The sequence below is a fragment of the Heliangelus exortis genome, chromosome 15, assembly GCF_036169615.1.
Source record: "Heliangelus exortis chromosome 15, bHelExo1.hap1, whole genome shotgun sequence".
Lineage (NCBI taxonomy): Eukaryota > Metazoa > Chordata > Aves > Apodiformes > Trochilidae > Heliangelus > Heliangelus exortis.
The window spans coordinates 8,114,486-8,134,481 of record NC_092436.1 but is presented as its reverse complement, the minus strand read 5'-3'; the positions used below and the strand labels follow the sequence as shown (position 1 = coordinate 8,134,481).

Here is a 19,996-nt window from a genome sequence, read left to right as displayed (position 1 = left end):
GCAGAGTGGGCAGAGGGTCGGGAAGCAGTGGCTTGTGGAAAGCAGGAGCAGCTACAGCAGAGGGGAAGCACCTCCCTGCAGTTGTGAGTAGGACCTGGGCTATAGAGAAAGGAAGGGCCTTCCCAGCAGGAGAGGGGAGAAGGCAGGGCTGGCACTTGTGAGGTCATCCAGCATCCTTGGACCTTTCTATGGAACAAGTCTGAAAAAGTGCTCATCATGCCAGCTGCCACAGGGCGAGAAGACATTTGAGAAATCATGTACAGGCAGCTCTGAGACTGAAAGCTCTCCTGAAAAGAAGTGGCAGAAAGATCCTGTGAAAATGTCCTCTTCAGAACTCTAGCTGGGCAGAGGACTCACCTGCAGCACAAAGATCTGTCTGAGGAAGCTGGGGCTCAGTCTGATGCGGTCCATGTAGTCTGTGTTGGTGATGTTACTCTCAGTGCCATGCAGAGCCCCTTGCCCAGCGTGGGAGTGTCACTTGTGGATGCCTCCCTAGTTGAGGGACTTCCCTGTCACAAAAGCCTGAGCACTGATGTCCTGTGAAACTGGGATGGAGAGGGAAAAGGTTAATGTCTCACTGGTGCAGGTCCTATAGAGAGGACTTTCCCCAAGTTTCGGTTTCCCTCACCCTCCCATAAGCCTCAGCTAAACCTACAGCAACTCACTGGCAAGGCTTCTGGTCACAAACTCTTGCAATGCCCATGGCATCCCTGTCTCCAACCAGCACCTGTCAGACCTTATCTGGAACCCCAGCATGTGGGTATAGGTGTCAGCTACACAGGACATCTCCCACTTCCCAGTGGGAGACATCAGGGACATTCCCTTGACATCAGGGACAAAATTGCTCTCACCCATAAATGCCTTCTTGGCCATTTCTACAGTAAAATGCATTGTTATTTTCTACAGCTCATGTTCCTGTACAGGAACAACAGAACACAGTTGCTACTACAGAGTAATCACAGGGCTGTGGCACAGCATCCGGCAGCTGCCCTGCCTGTACAGAGCATGTCCTGATGTCTCGAGGGACTTAATTTACAGCAGCTGGGGACCCTGGAGAGAAAAAAAAAAAAAAAAAAAAAAAAAAAAAGAGATGTACCCTTTGTTCAATGCCCTTCCGACCTCTCTCTGATTTGCACCTTTTCCCAGCACAGCAGGCATCATCAGCAAGAGCATCTGCCCCTACTCCAGACTCCTGCAGCATGTGTCTGGCCAGGTGCACTCACCCATAAAACAGAGTTCATCACCTCTCTCCCCACACCGAGCTACTTTTTGTGACTGCTGGGTGTTACTCACTACTTATGTCTCCCCCTGCTTGTCAGAGTGCATCGCTGTGATACTCACGGAGGGGAACGGCTGTGCAAATGGAGCGTGAGTTATGGGCCCTTGGTGGGGGAGGGAGAGTAGGGAACTCACAGAAATTTCCACGGATCAATCCTCACACCTGCCATGGCACCACCAAAAGGAACGCCTGAAGAGACAGGGTAAGGTAGACAGATGTTCTCTGCCTGCTTCCAAAGGGGAAGAGGTGACCACAGCAATCATGACCTTGTTTGTGAATACACACAAGGGGCCACTCACGCCACACACAGCTCCCTCTTAATGCCACACAGCCTCTGCAGAGTGGAGCCAAAGGCAGGACAGGATATGGACCCTCATCCTGCCATGAACACCACCAGCCAGAGCTGAATCCATGACAACCCAGGCACAGAGACTGCATCTGAGAAGTATGATGCTTAACGTTCCCTGATTAACACAAACATCTCTGACTGCCAGTGGCATACTCTGCAGCCACAGCAAGCCTTGCCCTCACACATCAGTGCCTAGAGGAACATCCTGCACTTCTAGAGCACTTCTGACTTTCAAAGCTCCTAAAGAGCTTTTCTGACTCACTGTATCATAGCTCTATCCCATGCCCAAGTCACCAGGTGCTTTACATTCCCCTTGTACTTAACCACTATGGCACTTTTGTATGTCATTAATTCAGCCAGAGCTTTTACTTCATCCACAGTGATTGAAATGAACCCCCGGGAAAGGAGAGAGAAGAAACTAAGAGTCTCTGCCTTTTGCCACAAAAGGCCCAGAGGCATTATAGCAAAGGCTTTGACTCTTTTGAAAGAGCAGCATCTAGTCACAATAGGTGATCAGCAATTGTTCAGCTAGACCGGTTCCCCCAGATCACCACAGAATGGAAATCAGGTTCCTACCAGCTGGCCACCCCACAAAGGCCTTTGCTGTGGTGGCACCTAAAACAGCAGTTGCAGACCAGCAAAAGCCTTGGGCTAAGGGTGCAGGGACAAAAGGCCGGGACATCTTTAGCTTAGAAAAACTGTTCTGCTCTGAGGTGTCATGGTGTTCAGGACACATGGGTGTGCCTGCCAGCCACATGGGCTCTGTGCAGCATCAGGGCTGCAGCTGAGGTTGGCAAAGCTTTTTCCCCCAGGCACCCCTTGTCCTTCTGCAGGATGCATCCAAGGATGGCATCCTCTAGGATGCTGCTTTAGGTACCCCCTAGCCACCAGTGTTAATGAAGGTACTCCCACTCAGGCTCTCCACTTCTCAAGCCCATGGGGGGCAAGCCCAGCAGAGCCCCTTGTGCAGGACTGGGTACCAATGGAGAATTGTGTAGTTGGACTATGGCTTCTTGCTTCACCCCCTTTGCAGGGCAGACAGTGCTGCAGTCCTTGCCGTGGTGCCTTTCAACCCTGCAGGGTTGGGGCAGGTCAAACCCAGGCACAGGCTGTGTTTAGGTGTACACGGAGCAGGGAGTACTGGCAGGGATCACCCCTGTGTCCAGGTGGCTGGGAAGGCAGTGCTGTTCTTAGGGTGCATGGTGCTTTTCCATCTCTCAGTTATGTCCTTGTCATCCCAAGGCACTTGTACCTCTGGGAGTGCTGAGTACCCTCTGGCCAGCAGCATGGCCCAGCCAGGGGATGGGATCCCTCGTGGAATACATGGATGCAATCGGCAAGGAGAGCCTGGTGCCCCCAGGCACCTTCTGCTGTTCTCATTTGCCAGCACCTCATCAGCTCCGGAACCCAGCATCCACGCCCCCAGGCATCGTGGGCAGCCACGCGTGAAGGTGGTGGAAACCCATCATCTTCCTGCTGGCTGGGCAGCCCTGGAGGGGACACTGTCCCCGGCCAAACCCTTTTGGTTTCCTCCCATTGCTCTCCCCGGCACAACCCAGCGGGGTCGAGCCGGAGAGCTCAGAGCCGAGCCCGGGCCGAGCCGTGTTCTGGGCGCGTGTGCCAGCCCGCACCGGCGCGTGCGGGTGCGGGTGGCTGGGGGGGCCCCGGCGCGTTCACGTGGCGCTGCCCGTGCCGGTGTGGGTGGTGGGCCGCGGCGCCGAGGGAGGGGGCTGCGATGCTACCTGTGCCGGCAGCCCCCTCCGCCCGGGGAGAATGCGCTTTTCAGGCAGCTGCCTGACTCCTCGCGCGCCGTGCCAGCAGCGCGGGAGTGCGTTGCCAAGGCGATGGGGACCATCTTACTCATCCTCCTCGCTATTGTTCTCCTGCCAGCCCCGAGGTGCCCGGGCGGGGAGAGGAGGAGGAAGCCGGCTTGGGATGAAGGCTGCCTGCAGGGTGGGGAGGATGCTCCCCGCGAGCCCCCCATGCCAGCCCCTGGGGGGAATGGGGATGCACTGGGTGGGTGTTAAGATGTGTATAGGGACAGGGAGACTGGCTGAAGGCGAAGCTGAGAGCAGTGGCTGGAAGTGAATGTCAGTTGGATGAGGCCCCAAGCCCCCCACCCTGCAGCTAAGTCCCAGCCAGGGGATGGGAGACATTTTTGTCCCCTCTTCTGCCAGAACTTGATCCCACCCGCAGTGTGCCTTGTGCCACCCATGGTCAGTGCCCAGGCTTGGGTCTGATCCCACACGCAGCCCCGTGGGTTGTAAACCCATACCTATGCTCCACACTCTGCTCTCCCCACTGCAAGCAGGCATTTGGGCCCAGTTACTGCTGCAGGAGTGGGGTAAGTAAAAAAGAACATGAGTAGGACAAATACCTTGAGGGGGAAAAACACTGATGGGTGCAGCTATGCACCCCACTCTATCCACCCATTGGGGTGCCCAGCAGTGACATGGGAGTGCCCTGCTCTGCCTCAGGGCAGGTAAAGCAATGTTTTCTATTGTATTTCCATATCCTGCCTCCCTATTTTTAGTCCTCAGGGTTTTGTTCCAGCCTGGCTGTTTACTGGAAAGAAGCATTTCCACCTCCCTTGTCTCCAGGCAACCAGGTGTGCCATCTCCCATCACGACTGCCTCACCCTATAGAACTATAGGGTCGATGTGTGTATGTGTGTGCTAACGTTAAGCCCAAGGTGGGATTCCCCCCTGTTAGGGTTAATGCTACCACAGCCCTCTCCCTGACCCTATAGATCTAATAGTTCCTGTCCCAGTGTCGACATCCCCAGGGGCAGGGAGGGGGTACTGAGTGATGGAGAGTAGCTGGTTTTTTTTTTGGGGGGGGGGATGCTGGAGGTTTTTGGGGGGGATGCAGGCAAGGTGAGCAGGACGCCTTCCCCCCCGCAGCACGAGCGGGAGTGCGTGGGAAGGAGTTAGACAAAGCCCGAGCCCGGGAGCAGAGGCAAGCGCTGCCGAGAGGGAGACAGGGACGTTCTTCCCTCCCCGTCCTCCCACAGCTTCTGGAGAGGGGTGCACGGGCGCCCACCTCTATCCCCGCCGCAGCTGCACATTGTCCTCATCCCTCGGGCTGGTTGGGGTGCATCCCCTCCTCCCCCCGGTGATGCCCGGGAGGGAAGCAGCCGTCTCCATCACCAGGTAGGAGGGGGACCGGGCTCAGTGTCGCTGTCAGCACCACCCAGGGGACCCTCGCTAAGGTTCGGGGACCAACGGGACAGGCTGGCTCCGGCCATGTGTCGGGGTGCACTGGGAGGTGCGGGGGTGACCGTCCTTGGGGGTAGTGACGCTGGGGGGTTGGGGGGCGATGGGGCGATCCCAGGGTAGGCCAGTGGGGTGACAGCAATGACACGGTCGGAGGGGGGGAAGTAGCAGGACCCCCTCGTTCTCGAGGGAGCTGTCTCTCCCTCGCCTCCCCATCGCTGCCCGGGGGCGCCGGGGCGGGCGGCATCTGGGAGGAGCGGCCCGGGGCGCGGTGCCGCCACCACCGCCCCACGCATGCTCGCCACAGCTGCCGCCGCCGCGCCAGAGCCAAGCGGAGCGGGACGGGACGGGAGCGGGCGGCAGGATCCGCCGCCGCAGGTAACGGCGGCCCCGGGGCGCACGTGGCGGGACCGCACCGGCGCTTCTGTCGCCGCCCGCCCCGTTACCGGCACCCCTAGGGCGGAGGGCGGCGGCACCGCGGGACCCCGGGGCAGGCGGCGGAGGAGGGGGCGGCCTGTTCCCGGCTGGGGCTGCCTGGGGGCGGCTTTGTCCGGCACCCGGCCAGGGTACCGGGGCTGGGGCGTACACACGCGTGTCTGTGAGTGCGGGTGTGCCCGTGACCATGTGCCGGCGCGTGCACACGCGTGTCTGTGCGTGTGCACGTGCCGGTGCGTGTGTACACGCGTGTCTGTGCGTGTGCACACGCGTGTGCCGGGGCTCACAGCTCCTCCGTGGAGCATCAGCACCGGGGCAGCACGACCAGCCCCGGGCCGGCTCGGCTAGGGCGCCGGTAGTCCCCCGGGTCTTTGGGTGCTCTCAGGGCAGGTCGGGGCGCGGGGCGGCACAGACCCCCCAGGAACGGGGTGGTGCGTGGGAAGACACCCAGGGACGGGGTGGGGGATCATTGCTTCTTTGGACCTGGGGCTACTGGGTGGCCCCAGGGGAGTCTCAGTGCCAGCTTGCTCCCTGGAGGGGACTTGCTCGTTTCCAGCCGTGTCTGCTCGGCTCTTCCTTCTGCAGGATGCACGAGTGGCTGTGGCTGGAGGTGTGGAGTGCCCCAAGGCTGAGGGATCCATGTGCTCCCAGCTCCACAGGGTCTCACTAGCGCTGTCAGAGCTGGAGGTGGGGGTGGCTTCTGAAGAGCTTGCGACTTCCAGCCATGTGCCTGACAAAGGGCAGCCCCACAGGCCTGGGGAGGGTTTGGGGCTGTTTGGGTGACACCCTCCTGTGTCTCCCCTACTGTGCCGGGGTGCCTGTCTACAGCCAGCTCTGTGATGCACAGCTGGAGATTGGGGCACTCTCTAAATGGGGTGTAGGTGCTGAGCTGGGTCCCATCACTGCCAGCTCCATGGATGCTGGTCCCAGTGAGTGGAGGGAAAGGCTCCGGCTGTCCTCATGCCCCTGCCATGCCCTGCAGTCCCTTTGGCCCCTGGACCTGGCTCACTGTTAGTCCATGCTATGCCCAGCTCTCCACTGGCAGGTGGGGGGTGTTGAGCTCCTCCAAGCCCTCAGATGGGTGCCTGGAGCTGCACTCCAGCTGCTGCTCTCTGCACAGGGGTGTCTGCGCCACATTCCCCAGCTCCAGCTGCTGCAGCAGCACCTGAATACTGTTCCTGGTCCTGCCCTGCTGGGGGAAGGCTGACTTTTATGTTAGGCAACTGACACCTCTTCAGGAGGCTGTGCATCAGGTGCCACCACACAGGCTGTGCCAGGGCTGGTGGCTGCTCCAGACGGCTGCTCAACCTGTTGTTACGAGTGGCATGGAAAAAAAGTTGGCAGCTGAGCAGGGATGGGGATGTGTGTGCTGCTCCCTCCTCACTACCCCATCCTCTCTCTTGCAGACCTGTGGCAGGACTAGCATGGGAGAAGCCTTCCCTGGGAATGGGCAGCACTAAGGAGACCGAGGGGCTGCAGCTGCTGAGCCACCAGGCTGGGGCTGAGGACGCCTGTGAGCCTGGTACCAGTTCCCCTGGCTGCCTGCCTGGCTCTGGCTGTGCTGCAGAGGACTGTGCCATGAGGACCTGCTGCATGGTTGAGCCAGAGGCCCAGGACACCACAGCTGGCCCAGAGGTAGAGAAGCAAACACCACTGCCAACAGAACCAGCTCCTGGCATGCTCCTTCCAGACGCCAGCATGGAACCAAGCGTGGCAGTAGCAATAGGGAGCTGTAGGAGACCAAGCGATGTTGCCCCTGCCTGTGGTCCCACTGGGATGGGGGGTCCCAGTGCTCAGAAGGAGAACATAGTCCCCATTCCCCCGCTACCTGAGCCCTGCCTCAAAACACCCAGCAAGGACACGGGGAGTGTGTCGGCTCCTGCCAAACGTGTGGCATTTGTGGAGTCTGCTAGAGGCACCAAAGCAGCTGAGCTGCCAAGCCAGGATCAGCCCCAGGGTGCCACAGGGACATCCCCAAGTGCTGTGCCCCAGCCAGGGAATGGCAAGGCTCCCAGGCATCCCCAGGGAGGCACAGCAGGCATGCCCGATGACAGCACTGTGGGGAGCGGGGAACCAAGTAAGGTGGGTCCAAGTCCTGTCACGTTGTGCCAGGGCAGAGCTGAGGGGAGCCCAGCAGAGGGTGCTGATGCCAGGAGCAGCCAGCAGCCCCAGACAGCCAAGCTCCTCTCTGAGTCCTACTCCTTCGAGGTGACCCCCCCGCAGGATGCCGGGATGCAGGACATGGGGACACAAGTGGACAACCGCGCATCCCTGGTGTCGGTGGCCTTGAGTCCCATGAGTCCTCCAGGTGGGGCTGCTGCCTTCACCTTCACCAAGGGAGAGCTGGGCTCATCCGCCCGCCCGCACCTAGAGCCTTCCAAGAAGGATGCGGAGATGCAGGTGTCCATGCCCGTGGAGACCCGCACTGTGGCCACGGGGCCCATGACACCAGTGGCCAAGTCCCCTCAGGCCTCATATCCCGAGGTACATGTGAAAGGGACGGTGGAAGAGGAGACTCCAGAGGCAATCCAGGAGGTGAGCTGGGATGAGAAGGGGATGACGTGGCAGGTGTATGGAGCCTCCATGGAGATGGAGGTGCTGGGCATGGCCATCCAGAAGCACCTGGAGAAGCAGATCGAGGAGCATGGGCGGCAGGTGGTGATGACCACGCAGAGCACCCGCACCGGCTCTGTCAAGGGAGCCCCCCGCAAGGGCGAGGCCAAGAGGCAGCCCAGTGTCTTTCGGGCTCTGCTGCAAAACATCCGGCGGCCCCGGTGCTGCTCCCGTGCCGGTCCCGCCATGGAGTGAGCTGCTGCCTGCACCAGCGGGGCAGGGCTGCCATGGGGAGGGGTCCCTTCCCCAGCATCCCAAGACACCCACTGCTGGTGTGTGGGGTTCCTGGGGCTGGGGTGGGGGTGGGGGTGGAGCACTGCATGCTGGGGGAAGGCATCTCCTTTGCTGGGGATGCCCCCACTAGCCTGGGGTCTCCCCACCAGCCTGGCCCCATGGAGGTATCCTGGACATGAGGCTGCTGGTGCCATGTCTCTGCTTGGTGGCTTTTAGCAGGAAGCACGTGGCTCCTTCCAGCCAGAAGTGGCTGCTCCTGGGAAATCTCCTGCCCGTGGCTGGTGATAGCGCAGGGTAGGAATGAACAGGGCAGTGCTGGCTGCCCCGAGTTCTGACCTGGCTCATGCCCTAAGCAACAGCGTCAGTACCTATGCTGGAGAGATGCTGGTGCATCACGGTGCCACCTTTTTGCCTGTTCAGGGCTCAGCCAAACATTCAGTGGGGACATTCAGCCCAGCCCGCCACAGCCCTGTCCTCTCCACCCTGCTGCTGTCCCATGGGTGCCCCAGAGCTGAGAGGATGGGGCCAGAAGGGACAGTGGGCCAGATCTCAAATGGGAGACACTGGGTGAACTGTGGCTGCAGTGGGGAGCCACTCGTCCCTGTCACTGGGGCTGGAGGTTGTTTCAGGAGTCTGTCCCCCATAGCCCCCAGCCCCCCTGCCCAAGGACCTGTCTGGGGGTTGCCATTAGAGCCCAGGGAACATCCTTGCTACGACTGGTGGTGGGGATGAAGCCTGTCCTGCTGCTGGCCATTCCAGCCTCTCCAGTGCTGGAGAGGCCCAATGTGCCAGGGATGTGTGTCCCTGCACGGGTCCTTCCAGTCCCACTCAGTGCTATCCCTCATGGTGGCCGGAGATGTGCCCACTGCAAAGTGCTGCCACTTTTTACAGCTGGGGTTTTACAGGGAGGGGGGCTTTTATTGAACAGTGTTTGCATTTTTGGAGCTTTTTAAGAGACGCTTTCAGCCGTGTGCATCCTGCCTGCAGCCACCTCTTCCCCAGTGGCCTGCAGGGCCATGATCTTGTTTTCAAAGACTTTCTACGTTGGGCTGGAGAACGTCAGGAGTGAAGGGTTGGTGTGCAGGGGGGCATCCCCATGGCTAGCAGCACCGTGCGACATGGGACCTGGCCACTCCAGCTTGGCACCAGGAGCCAACTCTTCCCCATGCCTTGGGCTGTGGTAGTGGAGCCACAGCCACACAGGGGAGACCAGGAGCCCTGGATCATCCCCCCGCCACCCTGCCCCAAGCTGTCCCCCACTTCAGCCCCTCACTGCCAAGCTGCAGCACATCAGCACTGCGGCTTCATCACCTACTTTCTTCTCTTTTTCCCCTTCATTTCTTTTTTTGGGGGTGGGAGGGAGGAAGGGGGCGGGAGGACCAACCTGTCAATGTGGATGTTGAGTAATAAAACCTTGCACAAATCTCTGCACGGGGCTGCTTGCACCTCCCTCCCCTGGGGCTTAGTGGGGTTGGGACAGTGGGACAACCCTGGGAAGGGCTGTGGGGACAAGAAGCCAGGCCAAGACCCGTGGTGGCTCTCACCTCCCATCTGGTGCCAGCCTAGTCTGATTCCATCACCTGTGCTGGGAAAGATGACCCCAAGCTGGCTGAGCCCCCTGGGGCAGATGGGCTGATGGGCACAGAACACCATGACCCATATGGGACAGGTTTATTTAGCAATAAATCCTCTGGACACAACACTACCAAAGCAGCTGCCTGAGTCCTGCTCTGACCCAGCTGCTCCCCACGTGCCGCGCTCACAAGTCAGTGGTGGTGAAGGTGTTGTTGATGTGTGCTGTTTTGGTTGGCTCCTTCAGGTTCAGGGCGGCCACCAGCACCTCCTCATCGGTGTGATCTGTCAGCTGCACTCTGTCGTTCTGTAGGAGGAGAATGTGATCAGAGGGAATGGGGACAGGGACACTCCTGTCCTTCCCAAGAGCTGGGGGCTGCCAAGGGGATGGAGAAGAGCCATGAGGGGTCCAGCAGCCCAGGGACCACAGCAGAGAGGAGGGGATGGAGAGTGAGGTGGCAGGACTCCCTGTTGGGCACCAGCAACTCTTTGCATACTCACATGGAATTTGAGGTTGTCATCCCCAGGTGCATTTACTGTGTTTTCATCCAGGGAATTCATGCTGTGGAGAGTGGAGTTGAGGGTAAAAGAAGGCACAGACGCAGGCTGAGTGGGGATATAGGGGTGGCATCCCCATGGACCTGCCAACAAAACTCACCTGGCCACAGAGCCAGAGTCCTCATGGAAGCCCAGATCATGGGAGGGATCAAGTGAGAAGTTCAGCATGGGATTGGCCCTGGGATTGGTGGCAGGTAAGTGACTGTCCCATGGGGCTGTGGACTCAGCCCAGGGCAGTTGCGTTCCAAGGCAGGAGGGATGAGATGGTGCAGCCCCGTCGTGTGGGGACTCTCCCCTCCTGCTGCAAGGAGCCCCCCACTCACCCTTCTGCATTATACTGGTTGGTCCCAGGAATGCCAGCTCCCTGCTGTGCCACGGCAGGGCTGAGTGTTGTGGCCACCTTCAGAGCCTTCATCGCACTCAGCTTCCTCTTATAGCTGTAAAAAGAGAGGGGCAGAGGGAAATGGGGCCAGGGGATGGGGTGGGCAGGAGCAGGATGGAGGGTTGGGATGGGTCTGGGGGTGCTGGTGAGAAGGGGGCTATGGGGGGAGGCAGGGCTCTGTGTGGGCAGTGTGGTACCTCCTGGTGGTGAGAACCAAGACCAGGGTCATGATGAGGATGAAAATGACCAGGAACGCTGCCAGACCTGTGATGATGCCAATCAGCTCTGTCTCCCTGCTGGGCTTCTCCACCTCCCCGGGGCCCTGGTGTAGAGTAAGAGTGAGGGCACAGTCTGGGACAGTGGGCCCCAAGAATACTTCATCCATGCAGCCCCATGCAGGGCTAGGGACTTCTCCCTGTCCCCCTTGTCCAGCCCCACTCACAATGACGGCCAAGCCCAGCTTCACCAGCTCAGCCAGGACCAGTGGTTCAGACTGAATGAGGCTGCCAAGGAAAGCAGAGGTGTGAGCAGCTGGTCTGGGACCCCCGCAGTGCCTGTGCACAGCCCCCACCCCAGCACTCACACACTCAGCTGGTTGACTTCCAGGGCAGTGCCATTGCTGTAGACAAAGTAGGCTTCCATCACTGACTTGGCTTCCACCCTGTGAGATCAAAGAGGTGGGGTGAGTGGGATGCAGGGTCACCCCCTCCAGTGTTACTGTGGAATCCCCTTCCCCACCACCTGCATGGCTCCACTCACTGGGAGGCACGGGTATCCTCCACGGTCCGGATGGCCACCACGTAGACACCTGCCTTGGTTGCTGTGGTCAGAGCCCTGGGAACAGGAGGGATGGAGGAGGCTATGACAGGTGTCCTGCTGCTCTGCTTGTGGTCATGAGAAGCAGCTGGACCCCCTGCAGCCACCACCTCTGGTGAGAACTTGCCAACCCCTGTCCCCTTCAAAGTTCATGAAGTTGGGAGACATGGTCGGTGGGTCCTGGTGTGCATGTTTGTGTCCCCTGCTGCACAGCCATGCCAGAGCCATCCCCTCCCCTCCACCCCCCACCCCTCAGCCTGGCACCCCTTACACTTTGATATTTTCAGAGTTAGTCTGGACTTCATCCACCGTTGTGACAAACTGGAGGCGAACACGGTAGCTCTGATCTACTGTGAAGATCTGGGTGGGGAGAGCAGGGGTGAGCAGGGCTGGGCAGGGCACAAGGCATCCCCAGATGGGGGACAGGTGACACTCACGTTCAGCACAGTCTGTGCTGTGTGCACTGGTTCCTGATTGTCTTGAGCCTTCACTGTCACCTGGTACTGCCCCTTCAAGGAGCCATCAAGGTTGCTTGCCACCCTGAAAGGACAGGAATATCATGAGACATCCCAGAGAGGGCACTGCCATCCCCCAAGCTCCACCCTGCCACCATGCCCAGGGCAGAGCCCCAGGATGGCTTTGTCTCTTTGCCAGCCTGCTCTGGCTCTGCTGAGCCACATCGTCCCCACCACAGCCCATGGCCTCACTGGATGCTCCCGATGTAGACGTCCTCCTTGACTGTTTTCACCACCTTGAAGATGCTCTCAAAGGGCCGGCTGGCGCCGTTCTCCTCCACAAGCACCACACTTACAATGGAGAAGAAGATGTTTCCACCTTCCCCTGAATCAGCATCAGTGGCCTGCAGGGACAAAGCGTGGTGGGCGCATGGTTGGGAATGGCCACTGCCTGCCCACTGTAGGGATGGGCAAGCCCAGCTCCAGACTGGGAGCTCCTCATCCTAGCTCCTCACCTTCACAGTAGCCACTTGCAGATCCACAGGAGAGATTTCAGGGACAACCACTGACAGGGACAGACAGATGGACAGCACGGTCATGCTGGTGTGCAGTCAGGCTCACTGCAGACCCCATGGCCTCCACACACAGAGCTGGGGACCAGCAGGGCTCTGAGCATCCCCCTGCTGCCCTCAGTCTCGTGGCCTGGCCCCTGCACCTCTCAAAGCCCTGCCCTGGCTGAAGGACAGCCCCTACTGCCAGGGAACATGGCAGATCACATGCAGGAGCAGAGAGGAACCCACAGGATGCATCAGCCCCAGCTGCTCACCAAAGGTCTCCAAGATGGGCAGGAAGATTGGTGTGTTGTCATTCACATCTGTGATGAGGATCCTCAGAGTTTCTGCAAATGTATCATAAGCAGAGCTCCAGTCACCAACAGAGCAGCCCTGCAGCACACTCTTCTCCTTCCTCCCATCCTCCCAGCAAGCTCAGGTCCCTGTGTCAGGGACCAAAAGAGCAGGGGACACCCCTCCCTCCATCACCAAACTGCCTGGCTCCCACTCTGCTCCCCACAGCTCCTTCTGGGAGGTTGGAGAGGCAGGTCCCACCACCTACCATGCCCAATGGAAGGAGTGGGGAGAGGGTGTCATACCATTCTGACTGTAGCGGTTGCCCTTCTCGGTGTACAAATCTTCCACACGCAGTGTGAGCATCACCCTGTCACACAGCTCATAGTCAATGTCTGAGCTGTTCACCAGTAATGAGCCATTGCGTGCCAGCACAAACCAGTCCCAGCAAACCTCCCCAGCACTGCTCGCCCCCTTAAAGCAGGTGACTGCCAGCTCCTCGAAGACCAGTGAGTGGTTCGTGTCTGGGTCGAAGGCATTCAGCATGTGGACCAGACCCTGCTGCGTGCCATTCTCACCCACGTGCACATCCTGCAGCGAGGGTGGCAGGACAGTGGGGGGCTCATCATTGACATCTAGGATGTGAACCATCACTGAGACATCAGTGGTGTTTCCCACTTTGTCTGCAGCTGTGTTCTCAGCCAGCACCAGCAAATAGAAGAACTTCTGCTGCAGGGTGTCATAGTCCAAGGACACATCAGGGTCCACAAACAGCTTCCCACTGTAGTACCCTGGCCCTATGCGAGACGGACGGATCAAGAAATTGCTGGAGCCATTGCCCGGCTTAAACTGGAAGGAAATGCGGGAATTAATCTCCGTCCTGTCAGCATCCATGGCCTGAACCTCACCCACGAAGAGCCCTGCAAGTGGAGACAGACGCTCAGTGGCCAGTGGCTCCGGGACACTGCTGGTCCCACAAGCCTGGCCATGCAGCTTCTACCTGGAGAGTCTTCAGGGACTGAGAACTCATAGGACTGCTCGAGGAACATGGGTGCATTGTCGTTCACGTCCTGCAGGAGATAAAGCCCAAGGTTGTAGCTGCTTCAGGAAACAGGGTCCTTCACAGCAGGCTGGGTACAGGAGTGTGGAAACTTGCCTGCCCCCAGGCAGCAGGCACACAAGCCCTCTCCTGCCTCTCTGTGTCAGCTGTTTCATCTGTCCCCACAGAGAATCTGGTAGTATGGTGTCCCTGACATGGCCAGGGATCCCATGTCCCCTCCCTGCCCTTACATCCTCACTCCAAGCCTCTGTCTGCCCCAGCACATCCCCACCTGTAGCCAGGGCTCACCCCCACAGTGATGATGACATCCACTGAGGTGTTGAGTGGTGGCTGGCCATGGTCGTACACCTCCACCACCACCACCATCTGTCCCAGATCATCTTCCAAGGCCTCACGGTCCAGTGGCTCCTTGCTGCGCATCTCACCCGTTGTCACGTTGATGGTGAAGTTGTTGCTGAATGGTCCTTGCAAGATCTTGAAACCCAACTGGCTGTTGGGATTCTGAGGCTCATCGTTGTCAATGGCCTGAAATGGTCAGGGGTTAGAATGGGGCTGTCCAGCATCTCAAGGACAGTTCTTGCTCCTTTCCAACATCCCGGCATTGTCATCTCCACCTCCAGTGGTGCATACCTGGATCTGTGTCGTGACGTTCTGCCCCTCTTCCACTGAGATGAAGTAGGAGCCAGTGATAATGGGTGCATTGTCATTGTCATCCAGCACAGTGATGTCCAGCACAGTGGTGCCTACCAGATTGCCCCCATCCTTGGCCTGGAGGTTGGCGTAGTAGATGGAGCGAGTCTCCCGATCCAGCAAGCTCCCGTTCTGCACCAGCACAGCCCCCGTCTTGTTATTCACCGTGAAGATTTTACGGCTACAGCACAGAAGAAGCCATCACCAGGGCTCAGACCTGGACCCACCTTGCCAGGACGATGCCCTGGTCATGCCTGGCCCTGCCCCTACGTACATGTTCTCTGGGAGCAGCTGGTAGGTGATCTGTCCCAGAAGACCACTATCTGGATCATAGGCCTAGAAAAGAGAAAAAGAAGGTCAATCCACCTCAGACCCCAGGGAAGCGATGGGTGTCAGCTGCTGGCAGTGAGTACTCAAAAAATGTGGCCTTGATGCACTGCCATTATCTCATTTCCATGTGCACAGAGAAACCAGTGACCTCAACATGAGGCATCAGCAATGCCAGGCATACACATTGCCCTGACTGGGTGATGTAAACTATGCCTGCTTCCTGCCCAGCACCTGACCGTGATGTTTGTGGAGACGACGGTGCCATCAGGGCTGTTCTCCATCACGCTGAGGTAGTAGGTGCTCTGGGGGAACTCAGGGATGTGGTCGTTGCTGTCAATGAGATTGATGGTCACGGTGGCTGTGGAGCAGCAGTTCGTAGGGTTCCCTGTGTCATTAGCAACGATCTGCAGGATGCAGGAGGGACAGTGTCTTGCATGGCTCCCCAAGCATAAGATAGAGACCTCTCACATTCCAGCCCAGCTTGCTGGAACTAAACAAGCTGCCAGGGCAGGGCAAGTCCTGCTTTGGCTTTTGAACCCTGAAGGAGTAGGGCTGTGTTCCCCCTGTGCCCTGGCATATGCATGTAGTAGGAACTGTCCCCATGGCAAACCTGCACCACCATGACATGGCTTATCTCGTAGTCCACAGAAGCTGGGTTTTGCACCAGGACTTGGACCTCCCCTGTGCCCACAATTTTTGTGGGGAAGACAGTGAAGGCACTGGCATTCGGACCCTCCAGGTACAACTCATAGCTGCTGTTGATGCCCTGCCAGGGAGAGATGCACAGAAGTGAGGGTGGATGGTACAACCAAGACATGCATCTGCACCCCAGCCTAGCCCCCTGGACAAGCTCTCACCTTGTCTGGGTCATGGGTGATAATGCTGAGGTTGGAAACAGGCAATCCAGAGGAGGAGTGCTCTATGATGCTGCCCTCGAAGTGGTCCTGGGGACTGGTGAAGTTGCAGCTGGGAAGCAAGCAACTGTAGAACTGGGGCTTGTTGTCATTGACATCAGTCACCACGATTGTCACAAGGGTGCTGGTCTGTGCCTCTCTGTCATTTATATCTTTGTGCTCCTCACGTGCCTGAGCAGGAGGAGAGAGAAGGTTAGAGGCACCCAGGGAGAGGAAGTGGATGGGGTTTCCCTTGCTGTCTTCTACTCACTATGATTTCCAGCAGCACTTCCTCACTTAGCAGCTGCTCACGGTCCAGGGGCTTACTAACACTGATGTTGCCCGTCACATTATCGATAGCAAAGGGGACACTGGTGTCTAGGGCAAGAGAACAGCAGGACAGATCTGCAGCCATTGGGAAATGGAGGCCTGGCTCTCCCTCTGCCAGCAGGACAGGCTGGCAGCACCTGGGAGCCCAGAACCAGTCCCCTTGCTACATGATCACCCTTCTGCCTGTCCCACCCTGCCACTGCTTGCCCTCTCCCCTTCTCACACCACCCCATCACTCACTGGTGATGCTGTAGAAGATTCTGTCATTCACACCCGTGTCTCTGTCCATGGCAGTGACAGCCAGCACTGTGGTGCCCTGTGGGGATATGGCCATCAGAGCAGGGACCATGATGTCTCCAGCTGCCCCCATGCCTGGTGGCTCAGGCACCCTGGGGACATCAGGGCCTCCAGGCAGGGCCTGTGTTAGGGACATGGCACTGGGGCAGGTGGGCTCCTTACCAGGGCACAGTTCTCAGGCACAGAACCAAAGTAGGGCTCACCGAGGAACCGTGGATCCAGGTTGGGCACATCAGTGATGGTCACAGACATGTAGGTAAAGCTCTTCTGGATTACAAAGTCATTGTGGAGTAGCCCCCCGCCGTCCTGGAGAGCAGAGCACCCATTAGTTCCATGACACCCTTACCTGGCAGCCATGAATTTCCTGGCCTGGCTGGCTCCCACCTTGGCGAGGATTTTGAGCTGATAGAAGATGTTCTTTGCATAGTCCAGTGAGCCATTAAGCACCACACTCCCATTGGGCAGGATGTAGAACAACCATTGATTCTTCGTGCTGTCTGGGGTCACCTGGACAGGGGACATCATCCTGTGACACCAAGGCAGGGAGCAGAGGTGTCCCAGCAGGGATGGGAACTCAAGCCACATCCTTCCATAAGGCTTGGCCCACAGGCCATGGGGACTCCCCCACCACCTGGCTCATCCCAGCCTGCAACTGCTCAGCACCTTGCACCCATTGCCCAGCAGAGACAGCCTTCCTGACCTGACACATACTCCTGCTCCTTCAGAACCATGGGGATACCCCTGGCTGGGTCCACCAGCACCTCTTCCCCATGGGGATGGCTCAGGGGTGGTTTTTTGGGGTATGGCATGACCCACTCTGCAGTGCACTGTGCTCACCTCCTCAATGCTGTAGCTGACTTTGGAAGCATTCCCAGTGTCGATGTCAATGGCAAACACGGTGTAGATGACGCTGTTGGGTGCTGTGTTCTGGACACACAGAGAGGTGGTGGTGGCATTGTCTGGGAGTGCAGGGGGGTGGTCCTGGGCCCAGACCTTGCCAGCCCTGTTCTGGAGGGCCCAGGATCTACCCAGAACCATGGGCCATGCAGGAACAATTTTCTGCCTTTGCTCATGCTGGGCAGAGACTGGGTCCCCCCTGCCACCCTTCCTTGGAGTTTCTGGAGCGGGATTGGGTTCAGCCCCGTGCCCTGTTTGGACCCTGATCCAGCCTCACCCTTTCCCGGGCTGAGCATCATCTCAGGCACTCCCTGATCAGAAACTGATTAAAAGGACAGAGTCCCTGCCACAGGCCCTGACAGGGCACAGTGGTGCCCGCTGGGAGCTCCCCTGGCACGGAGAGCTCCTGGATCATCTGTGCTTCCAGCACAACTGCCCCACACCCAGGCACAGTGCCACTGCACACCCAGGTGTGGATCACACACATTCCTGGTGCATCACTGTCCTGCTGCCAGCACACACTGTGTCACAGAAGGCACCCAGAGCCCTGCCTTACTGCCCACAGGGGCTGGGTGGTTCCAGGGAATTACCTCAGGGATGGAGACTTCATATGGCAGGTGCTGGAAGACTGGGGCATTGTCGTTACGGTCATCCACGATGATTGTGAGTTTTCCAGAGACCTACCAGGTGTAAGGGAGGGTGCAGGGTGGATCTGAGACACAGTGTCGAGCAGAGCTGGGTGCAGCTCCAGCACCCCACAGCCCTCAGCTCTGCAGCCAGTATCCCCCACCTCTGGGCAAAGCCCACCTCCAGCTCTTTCCCTGCTGAGCCTCATCCACAGCCCTGATGAGACCCTGCTCCCCACCCCATCCCCATCATCTATCTGCTGCCACCAGGCAGCCTGTGTCCCAGCACTCACTGGTTCGTTCATCTTGTCATCCACATGGATAATGATGGTGAGCTTGGCCTGGAGCTGGGGGGACAGAAGGCAGGACTTGATCAGGGCCAGGTGGAGCTTGATCCATGGAGCTCCAATGCCTTCCCACCCACCAGTCCTGGATGGGGTGTTCCTCCTAGACAGCTCTCCCACCCAGAGATGGGCGTTGCGGATGGGGAGTGCCCCACAGTATGGCTGTGAGTCAGCTCTCCCACAGGGCTCATGGCTCTGTCCTCCATTCCTGTCACCCCAGACTCCCCAGCTCAGGCAGGGACATCTGCCTGGGTTTCTGCCCTCACCTCACGGTCCAGGGAGTTCCTCAGTGTCACGATACCCGTCTGGGCATTGGCAGAGAAGTAGAAGGACTCCAGCCCACTGATGCTGTAGGTGAGAGTGTCCCCATCTATGTCATAAGCCTTCAGCTGGAAAGCTTCCTGGCCTGGGGGCACAAAAATGTCATCCCCTGCCCGAGGACCCCCCAGCTGATTCTCCTGCATACCAGGGCCTCCCCAGGACTGCACCACTCACCCAGCTCCAGGTCCTCAGGCACATGAACTAAGGTCATGTTGAAGAAGGGGGCTGTGTTGCCTGAAACTACAAAGAAGGGGGTTGGGGGTCCCAGCTGCCCTCAGGAAATTCAGAATGAGTGTTAAGGGCTGAGAGCACCTCTAATGTCTCCCACCCACCTGTGCCAGGTGCCAAGCAAAGTCCTTACCTGCTGTCAGGAGGAAGGGAAGCAGCAACACCGAGCACCACGGCATCTTGCCGGCAAACCTGTGGGCACAGACCAGAGAACCAGTGCTTGGGGCTTGTGGCCACCTGATGCCATCAGCCACCCTAAATCCCTCGTGGGAAACAGCTCCTGGGGCAGGAGGGCCTATGGTGGGAACTGGCTCTTCCACTGAGCTGGTCTGAAGAGCAAGCACCAGGCTCCATCCATCTGGCAGCGCCAGGCACAGGATTTTTGGGGATACAGCAAAGGGAGACAGGGTTTGCCTTCAGTTGCTGTAGACCATGGGGGTGCTGAGGACCCCAGGAGCCTCTCCTGGGAATGGCTATAGGCTCCACTGCTTGGGCTCAGCAGGAACATCCCAAGCAGCACTAGAAGCCCAGGAGTAATCTGTGACACCACCGTGGTGTGTCCCGGTTTGAGCCAAGGTCAAGCAAATTTTCTTTCTTGTAATTTTACTTAAAGATTGGTGGCATCCAAATTGCTACACTTGCTGAAAGTAAATTTACAGGAATGAAAACTAGTTCCATCCTGGCTCAAACCAGGACATGGTGCCATGGCCCATGGGCAGCCCCACAGCCAACAGACACCCACACTTCCCCCTGTGATGGACCCTGGCGCCTGTGAAGGTCGGGGCAGGGGCTGACATCCCTTACCTGTGGCCGTGTCGCTGGGGATGCTGCCGGGCGGGCTGCGCTACACTCGCACCCTGACACCACCGGAGACCTTTGCCTCCTGCAGTAAACATGTTCATCAATTATTAACCACAATTAAGGTGTGAGAAATCCCTCTATCTTCTTCCTTATTCCTGGTGTTCAGCCCCCACCTCCTGCCCCACCCAGCCCCACACTTTCTCCTCAAACCCAGCCCCCAAGATTCCACACTGGATGCTGTCTCCCAGGGTTCAGCCACCACAGCCTCCATCCATGGGACTCCAGCTCCCAGGAAGGATGCAGTGCCTGAGGGGATGCAGTGATCCTGAACCACCCCAGGGGGACAGAGGGGCTGGGATAAACACCCCACATCCCCTGGGCTGGGGACACCGGGGTCCCGCTAGGACAAGGGATGGGCACCAACCC

General features: G+C 58.5%; 2 protein-coding genes across 3 annotated transcripts; one reads left to right on the top strand and one right to left on the bottom strand.

The window, feature by feature from the left end:
• The first annotated feature begins 5,140 nt into the window (after window positions 1–5,140).
• Window positions 5,141–9,543, top strand: GPRIN1 (G protein regulated inducer of neurite outgrowth 1). The gene is made up of 2 exons (XM_071758736.1): window positions 5,141–5,221; window positions 6,685–9,543. Exon 2 carries the CDS (start codon window positions 6,725–6,727, stop codon window positions 8,084–8,086), a length of 1,362 nt encoding a protein of 453 aa, XP_071614837.1. The 5' UTR covers window positions 5,141–5,221; window positions 6,685–6,724; the 3' UTR covers window positions 8,087–9,543.
• A 234-nt stretch (window positions 9,544–9,777) lies between these two features.
• CDHR2 (cadherin related family member 2) lies at window positions 9,778–19,860 on the bottom strand. Of its 2 annotated transcripts, none has more exons than XM_071758735.1 (33): window positions 19,833–19,860; window positions 19,574–19,649; window positions 18,903–18,961; window positions 18,716–18,781; window positions 18,487–18,626; window positions 18,170–18,223; window positions 17,841–17,930; window positions 17,191–17,280; window positions 16,738–16,860; window positions 16,516–16,659; window positions 16,297–16,372; window positions 15,998–16,104; window positions 15,691–15,918; window positions 15,444–15,599; window positions 15,070–15,237; window positions 14,778–14,839; window positions 14,444–14,684; window positions 14,102–14,338; window positions 13,754–13,823; window positions 13,059–13,673; window positions 12,735–12,806; window positions 12,424–12,473; window positions 12,161–12,312; window positions 11,891–11,993; window positions 11,725–11,813; window positions 11,397–11,471; window positions 11,221–11,298; window positions 11,080–11,140; window positions 10,835–10,959; window positions 10,579–10,692; window positions 10,356–10,433; window positions 10,199–10,259; window positions 9,778–10,004 (listed from the first exon to the last, which is right to left on the bottom strand). In XM_071758735.1, the coding sequence occupies exons 1-33, from the start codon at window positions 19,843–19,845 to the stop codon at window positions 9,885–9,887; spliced, it is 3,993 nt and encodes a 1,330-aa protein (XP_071614836.1). In that variant the 5' UTR covers window positions 19,846–19,860; the 3' UTR covers window positions 9,778–9,884. The 2 variants fall into 2 exon arrangements, with proteins under 2 accessions (XP_071614836.1, XP_071614835.1); XM_071758734.1 differs by having other exon boundaries at window positions 13,059–13,679; window positions 13,760–13,823.
• Window positions 19,861–19,996: the final 136 nt, after the last annotated feature.

Excerpts from the sequence above, each read along its gene's own strand:
- GPRIN1 (XM_071758736.1), top strand. The coding sequence starts at position 6,725 with ATGGGCAGCACTAAGGAGACCGAGGGGCTGCAGCTGCTGAGCCACCAG.
- CDHR2 (XM_071758735.1), bottom strand. Across the intron at positions 16,373-16,515 it reads TGCCTGAGAACTGTGCCCTG|GGCACCACAGTGCTGGCTGT; the intron begins GTAAGGAGCCCA and ends ATATCCCCACAG. Across the intron at positions 12,313-12,423 it reads TGCAAGTGGCTACTGTGAAG|GCCACTGATGCTGATTCAGG; the intron begins GTGAGGAGCTAG and ends TTGTCCCTGCAG.